This window comes from Lolium perenne, chromosome 7, assembly GCF_019359855.2.
Source record: "Lolium perenne isolate Kyuss_39 chromosome 7, Kyuss_2.0, whole genome shotgun sequence".
Classification (NCBI taxonomy): Eukaryota; Viridiplantae; Streptophyta; class Magnoliopsida; order Poales; family Poaceae; genus Lolium; species Lolium perenne.
Window position 1 is genome coordinate 186077218 of NC_067250.2, and position 8388 is coordinate 186085605.

The 8388-nt window shown below is 42.3% G+C and overlaps 1 protein-coding gene across 1 annotated transcript; it reads left to right on the forward strand.

Annotated features, from left to right (window-relative positions):
• Nucleotides 1-5526: 5526 nt before the first annotated feature.
• LOC127314700 (protein CHLORORESPIRATORY REDUCTION 6, chloroplastic) lies at nucleotides 5527-7633 on the forward strand. The gene is made up of 4 exons (XM_051345219.2): nucleotides 5527-5878; nucleotides 6695-6829; nucleotides 6922-7130; nucleotides 7247-7633. Exons 1-4 carry the CDS (start codon nucleotides 5620-5622, stop codon nucleotides 7451-7453), a joined length of 810 nt encoding a protein of 269 aa, XP_051201179.1. The 5' UTR covers nucleotides 5527-5619; the 3' UTR covers nucleotides 7454-7633.
• The last annotated feature ends 755 nt before the right edge of the window (nucleotides 7634-8388 follow it).

The window sequence follows — 8388 nt, forward strand, 5'->3', positions numbered from 1 at the left end:
CAGCAAAGAAACAATGTCTACAAGGTGTTCGACGCAGTAGAAATTCAAGCGGGGACTAATATATAACACATAATCAGTAGGACCAACATAGTTGTAGAAGTGGATCAGAATATTGCACCACGAGTTCACGAACAACCACTCGTGATGCAACACGCCAGCACAAGTTCATCAACCGAGGTGCTAGTACGTACCACCTAGCAAAATATATGAATTTGGCATCATTTTTGAGAAAATCTATCTTATCACATATATACATTATCATCATGGTGTTTATCATCATCACCAGAACAAGCACCCAATGTGCAGGATCGTCAAAGGTAATACTTCTTCAGGAAGGCAGTAAACCATCTCATCTGATTCAGCTTAACTTCATGCCCACAGAACTCGAGAAAAAACTTTTGCAATAACTTTAAAGTCCTTTATCTGAATCCCGTATCCCCTGAGACCTATTTTTGATGAATTCACACACCCTGTTTAGGACTAAGGTGGAAAGAGTAGCTTGCCATGTCATAATGTTCTTCTTCTGAATTGGGCAGTACCTATGAGGCACCGACATATATCGAAGTGGCATTGTTGGTAGCATTGAGTTCACCGAAAGATCATGGGAGTTTTCTTTGCCCTACAACACAAACCATAGTATTGTAGTACAAGAACAGTGGTGAGCAAGCATCATCTAATGTTCTAACAAACTCTATGAAGAGGAACAATGTCGGATTGTGAAGTTTGCTAACTGACCTTCACTGCATGGTGCCATGTACAAACGCAAAACTGGTATATGGACAAGGACTACACATTGTAGAACCAGTCCTTGTACTAACCAGTGTGTTTATACATAGACCACACAGCAATGAAGATCACCCAACGCAACCAACACAAGCACAAAACATCAATTACATCTTCCTCAACTCTACACTATCAGATCATTAAAATAGAATTGCTAAATCAAACTATACCGCCATCATACCTAAGCTACCGCTAGTAGGGTTCAATGTTACTCATGGAGAGATATGATAGTTGGACGAGGAAGATGACATGCCGGTGAGGCCATGAAAGATGACATGTGGCGGCGGAGCTTCGCCGGCAGGATAATATGGCGACGCTTACTTGGTGGTCGGTGAAGGTACCTTCGACTGATAGCTTGAATGGGAAAAATGGTGCCACGTGATTTGGTGGTTAGGTGGCGTAGGTGTAAATAGATGGCGCGAATCAGGGAGCAGTGACTGAATTTTTCTCGCGGGATTTCCGCGACCCGCGTGAGCTCCTGCCATCCCTCCCTCGTTGTCAGGGGATAAACCCCGGTAGGTTAAGCTTGGGTGTAATTAGCTAGCATAAGATGATTATGCCGGATAAACAGGCTATACCGAAATACGGCACGATGATAAGTGTTGACCAGATTAAGGGTCAACCGTCTTAAAGCGAAAGCCAGAAGTATGATGACCGGCATAACTTAATCCGGTAGGTAATCCGGCATACAGATTCGACGTACATGTCGAGGAGTACCGGCATACCCAACGTATGCCGGCATGAGGATCCGACATAGGGCCAACGGTCTACTGCTGGTCAAAGATCCGATCGCCTCACTACAAGACATCAAAGAGATACCGAGGATCTCTTTATGATGAGAGCCTCGCTAGTCGCTAGCTTCCAACTGAAGCCACAACACGCGGATGACGAAGGTGCTGCAGTGTGTAGGCCAGCAGAGGTCAGCGCACATAAGACACATGCAAGGATATCACGAGCCCAGGGTCAAAGCTACAGTCCAAGACCGGCTGATGTAGGCTAAGATTACCTTTACCCGGGTTCCTTCTTATGTAAGCCACCCGTCCATTATATAAGGAGAGGTGACATTTCCTTGCACGGGAGGTGGACATTAGGTTACGATTCAATTCATCTAGGGTTTCTTCCTCTAGCACTTCTTCTTCTTCCTCTAGCCAAGGGCTAGAGAAAAACCATTGTAGTTCTCTGTGAGATTATACAGATCAGACAGGCATGAGTAGGGGTGTTACCTTCTCATGAGTGCCCTGAACCTGGGTAAAATCGTGTGTCTTTGTGTGTTTCTTCTCAATCCCCCTTCCTCCGGATCCCTCGGAACACATTGACCCCAAGATGAGCCTATCTATGTCATATATCTGTTCACCACGACGACACTCGCATGAGCTTGGTTCAAAATTCCCCAACGATAAGGGGAGAGGTTGGCTCGCTAGAGATGACCGAATCGAGCATGCCTGCTCATACATGCTCTTGGTTGCTTTAAGAAGGTTGTGATGCAGAAAATCTTTTTCGCGTTCGCAACCAAACGAACGACTTTCTTCTCCCTGAGAATACGAGAAAAGACCGTGCGAGGAACCAAAGAGGCCAAAAAATGGCACCACACTAGAGTAGTCTAGCTATGAATATACTACCTCCGTTTCAAGGAATAAGGTGCACACGTATTTCAAGACGAACTTTGACCATAAAAATTGAGCAACACAATCTTGATTATATTGTATGTAATTAGTATCGTTGGATTCATATTGAAAAGCACTTTTTAATGATATTAATTTCATACAAACTAACTTTATCTATTTGAAGTAATTCTTGGCCAAATAAAAAACTCGTAAAATAAGGGCGTCTTATTCCTTAAAACGGAGGTAGTACGTGTTTACAGGCCAAAATAACTTTTTCCTTGCATGCGCCGTACGAAAGTTAGGATTATGCTGACCCTATCTATAAACTACCCGTAAGATGGAGTTTTAGACAACGAACGTGAAACATGCATGGAATCAAATGTAAGGTTTGGTCGTCGTCGTCATCGAGTGAAGAAAGCCAAGACCTGGCCGGCCGGCGTGGTTTCATCATTGGTAATGATAAACTCGTTATGCGTTTGTTATGTGAATGACGGTCCCGCAGATAAATTATACCTGTCAGCTCTATGCATAGTGAAAAATAAATTAAAGAACAGCTTGTCATAGTGTCATTATTGGTGCATGCAGCTTCAACGATGATTAAAGAATAACGCAAGCAGAGATTTGATGGATAACTCAGCTGGTGTGGGAAGCGAATTATCTAGGACGGCCTATGAGCAGGATCAATGTCTTCAAGCAGCAGGTTACGTTTCTCTGACGTTGTATTGCCGACGGATCAGAGTTTCTGAATAGTACCGAACAAGGAACAAATCTCTTGTTATTTTTTTAAAATAAGGCAGCAAAAGTTCCTACAGCGATTTCGTTTTGAAATAATAAAAATTCGATTCCGCATCTCTAAAATTATACATCTACTTTCCTAACCAAGTGAGTTAGGCTCACACCTTTTTATAGTCTTATAAAATTGAGAAGGCAATGAAGCTGAATAAATGGTTTCTTTTTTCTTTTCGATTGGAAGTTTTCAACTCAACCCATATTACAAAACATGGTACAACACCCAATGTTTATCAGTAGAATGCTAAACGAAAGTCGAATTAAAAAGTGTGACATCTCACACATAGGACAAATAGTAGCTCAATCACAATTTTGACATACACTAGCCCAATCACAAATGGTGAACCGATACTTTTTGTGTCGTGTGCAAAAAAAAAAACAAAAAATGGTGCTCAAAAAAAGCTTTTTACGATACATTTCTTTATCTTTTCTACATAAGACGCAAAAATATCAGTTTTTCGTGTAACTTGGCATGCGCATATATAATATTGACATATACATGCTAAATTATTGTTCAGATTTTTTAACATTTTAAAATGTTTTTCTAGATAGGGTGGCATATGCTCCTAAGTTCAAAAGCGCATTTCCGTAACTATCCAGCCTACTTAAACAAAGATAAATTGGCGTCCCACTATGCCATGCACTCATAAGGCTATGCACCACATGGTATTCAAACCGGGACATAAACTTATTGATAAGCCATTTTCAGGTCATCTACCGGTGCACGGCTTTGCTCCGTTTATGGTCGCCACTTTAGCGTTTGGAGAATTGCGACCTCTTTATGTAGGTTTCTACACGATTGGAGAACACGGTCACGGAGTTTATTTCCCAACATGGGTGGCTGCATAGTCGGAGGATTGAAGCCAACAGAGCGTCATAGTAGTTGGCTTTTATCCTTTTTTTGTATTGCATATCGATGGATCCTAGACTTCTGAACGGCTATGTGCATCCTGATTATGCAGAGACTGGATGTAATGCTTAAAACTTTTTTGAGTAATAAAGCGCCCCTTATCGAAAAATTTCTCCAGTATTCTCCCACCCACAAAGCCCTATGTTGTTTTGTGTGTCTACTCTTCTATCGCTAGTGGTATCGACAAGAAAAAAACCGTGCAGCAAACAAGTGCAAATGCATCATTCCTTCTGTCTTGGTAGTATTTCTCAAGCAGCTATAGAGTTAGCTTGACTGGGAACTACATACACACACTTAAGCACGAGCAGAGGTATTCCACCATGACGCGCTAGCATGCAACCTTATCATGGCAGTGATAACTTATGTGTTGAATCATAGATGATGTTAACTGGATCTAAATCATGGAAGACCAAATATTTCCTTGGAGGAATCTTGCATGTTCGAGAAGATTACTTATGGCGAGCAACTAGAAGTATAAAAAAGATAAATGCCATGCTTGGTACATTGAACAGCTAAGGAATAGGTTTTATCTATGCATTACAATGTTGTTTTGTTAAGGGTCAAAATTTTAGGGCTATTTTTATGTGAGTTATATATGTTGTTTTTGTTAAAGAAAGCTAAAATTATATCATGCATACAAGTATACAACTAGCTAAAAGAAGTGAGCCCAACTCATTTGTTTAGGAAAGTGGATGTACAACCTAGTTACATGGGTTTAAGTCCCAAGGATGTGAATTCAGTTCTTATTATTTAAAAAATCACTGTAGAAGTTTTCCTACGGTATTTCTTTCAAGAAAATACAACTAGCTAAATGATGTGTGTGTTCTTGTTGTATGGGGCAGGAGCTCTGCCAACAGAAAAGTCTTAGGTCTTGCTTACCGTCTCTGAGATATTATATGATTTTTTTAACGAACGAGGAAGGAAGCTCTGCAAATTCATGTTAGTACCCCTTCTAATTTATATTACTTAATATTAATATAGATATATCTAGATATATTTTAATTATAAATATATCTATTTTAGTAGAAACTAATATGAATCGGAGGAACTAGAAGAAAAACAGTAGAAGGCAGATAAATTGCCTAATAAGGATTACAGCCAGGAAGGTCAAAATCTTGCAAGCTAACTCACAAGAGTTTCAATCCTCACGGGTTAGCTCCACAACAACACAAGGAGCAGCGATCTTGGACTGGAAGACACGCCTGCCACAATCCACGCAACATGCACAGCAGTATTAAACCTGAGGCTTTGACAGTTGACACCTTCACTTTGTTCAGTTTCCAAAGCCTGCTCCACTAGGTGTTAATGGAATATTCCTCTAATGGGCTTGGCCATCCGTTTGCTAACACGGTGGAAGGCCGAACGGTCGGCACCCATTTCTGTTGGGCTGGTTTTGTGCCGCTCCCACGAAAACAAAAAGGCAAAGAAAAAAAAAAGACAAACGGATAAAATAGACGCACGGAGGGCGCTCGCCGGAGGCCGTTGCCGCTCCTTCCCTAGCGACCTCCACGACGCCAGCGGCCGCTCGGCACCATGGGCGCCGCGACCACCATCCACCACCACCTTCCTGTCGCTCCGCACCGCCCTACTCCAAGGCGCCTTAGCAGCGCCAGCGCCAGCAGCAGCAGCTCGTCGCCCCATCCTGCTGCCGCCTTCCGCTGCTGCTCCCGTCTCAAGACGCCGGGCATCCAGCTCCAGGCTCTCTCGACGCCGGCGAGGGCGTACGACTTCGCCCTCCGCGTCGCGTTCAACCCCTCCGGCAACTTCGACCTCTCCCTCTCCGACCAAGACGGTGAGTTGAGTTCTCCTACCAACACTAGCGGCGACATTTCGTTCAGGACTTCAGGCCCAACTAACACAATAACAATCCAAACAGTTCACCGGAACTTTTGGGAGTCAGTATTTTGTTTGTACAAAATTGCGGCAAGATTTTCTGGCATCAAGTTCTACAGATGATGTGCAATGCAAAGATAGTTAAAACATCAACAAATTGATTCAAATGATGTGCAAAAATGGTAAAATATCAACAAATTGACTCAAATCATGTGCTGTGTAAACTACCATATCAACAATTGATGTGCTGTGTAAACTACCAAACCTGTATCAATTAAGGTTTCGAAGTTTGCCACTCATCCACAAATTGACTCGCGATGTTGAATGTATGGAATCGTGCTTTTGAAATGTGCGCTTAATTCCATACTGGTTGGATCGTGTATGCGAAACTTTCTTCTGCTAGTACATAGGAGTTAGCAGTAGCGGTGTCAGGGGCTTTCAGAAATTCTAGCTTTAGGCTCCCAGAACTTGTTGTGTTTTTTTTCCGTTATGGTTTAAATGGAACCCTGCCCTGTTATCGGGGGTCGTGTGCAATGTTTTGTGTACCGGTAAGAAAAAAAAATCTCAGAGGGGACCTGGTCGTGTGAACAAAAGAAAACTAGTACATAGGAGCTCCTTGTTGAAGGGTAAAAGCTTCAACTGTTGTTATCTTTCTGTCCGATTGTAAAGTCTACACTCTACACACAATAGTTTGTGGCATTCTTACTACTGCTTTTTTTAGTGAATTCATTTCATTTGCTTGCAATCAACATAATTTTATGCATGGTTTGCGCAGATGTGCCACAAATTGAGCCTCCTCCACCACCGACAGAAGGGCGGATTGAGATTGTTATCAATAAGGACATCATCCGATCACTCGACCTATCGCCTGTTAAAGAAGCACTCGGTGACCTGAATTCCTTAACGACAGGTGCTCTGTCATACATTGAACATCATGTCGCTGCATTTTCTACTGAAAACATTCATGCTGTAATTGACAAGAACCTTGCGCGCATTCTTCAGCTCAATCAAAAAAGCTGTTGGATCGAACGGTTGGGTTCACTATAATCTATGAGAGAGAGGACCCGTACGACACCCGGGAGCTGTCAGAGTTCCCTGACATTAGGCTATGGTTTGTGAGGCTTGATGCGTCTTATCCTTGGTTCCCGGTGGTGCTTGACTGGAGAGCCGGTGAGCTCGCTAGGTATGCTGCAATGCTGGCCCCTCACCAGGTAACCAGAGAAACTGAATTTTCTGAAATCAACACATGTGCTTTTTTTTTACCAAGAAAAACTTATGTTATTTATGTGAAGCTGTCTAAGTTGATGAACTTCGTGAATTACTGCAGATGAGTGCACGTCACGGCGTGGTCTTCAACCCGGAGGCGCTGGAGCTGTTTGGAATGAACAAAGTGTTCATTGTCTACTCATGGCTAAAGCAACAGAACCTTGTCAAGCCCCGGCTGAAGACGGCTGACATGGCCAGGATGCTCGGTTTCGGTATCAGCGATGAATTGTTCGATTTGATCGAGAAGTTCCCTGTTGATACATTGTAAATCTACACAACCAGGAGAATTGTGACGGATACAGATCACCTGGAATTACCACCATTTCAGTGGTACAATTGGTTGCTTGGTGCTAGTATATACCTGCGGTTCTTGTGTACTAAAAATCTGTGAGGATGTAAATAGTACCACACCATAGAAATCCAAATTTAGCAAAGATTGTGCCGGCAAGTTCTTCCAATCCACCTGTTCTGCAATCAATTACTCCCTCCGATCCATAATAAGTTTATGGATCGGAGGGTGTAGCAGATGCATGCTTGTGTTGAAGTTCTTCTTCAATACTGTAATCTTACTGAAATCGCGGTTAGGTATTGCTAACATCGCACACTGTCGATATTGTAACTTCAGGCCAAATATGTGTAATTTTTGGTGACTGGAATTTGTCAGAAACTACTGGGCATCCGCGAATCAAGAAAACTGGAAAGAAAGTTTGGTTATTATTCTGCCAAGTCCAAACAGGTGGGCACGTTACAACTTTGCAACAACCAAGTTTTTTTCAATGAACAACCAAGCTTGGTCGCTGCTCCTCCGGCCGCAAGTATTTTTTGTTTCCGCCTCGCCTATTTAATTTATATTCTACCTACTCCTGCCGAAGCATCTTCTTTCGCAAACGGCTGAGTGTTTGCTGCAAAACTGTCGGCTAAGCTTAAAACACACACACAACGAATGAGATAATACAAATTTGGTAGTCTGCTCAACTCAGCTCATTCTTCCATGGAGAGAGTTATTCCTTCATATAAAAAGAAAGCAGTTTAACTAGCCAACTGTAAAGATTGGCTTGCTAACTAGTGAATCTCATCTCCATACTAATTAAATTAAAGATACTCTTGGTTTAAAAAAAATTAAAGATATTCTTCGTTCAGAAAAACGTTGGTGCCCATGCTGCAACAACATAAATAAGCTTTTTTTTTTTCTGCTACCTATGC

Bases quoted from the DNA above. Each gene is read 5' to 3' on its own strand.
- LOC127314700 (XM_051345219.2), top strand. From the start codon at position 5,620: ATGGGCGCCGCGACCACCATCCACCACCACCTTCCTGTCGCTCCGCAC. The intron at 5,879-6,694 runs GTGAGTTGAGTT...TGGTTTGCGCAG, and splicing joins CTCCCTCTCCGACCAAGACG to ATGTGCCACAAATTGAGCCT. The intron at 6,830-6,921 runs GTGCTCTGTCAT...CGCATTCTTCAG, and splicing joins CCTGAATTCCTTAACGACAG to CTCAATCAAAAAAGCTGTTG.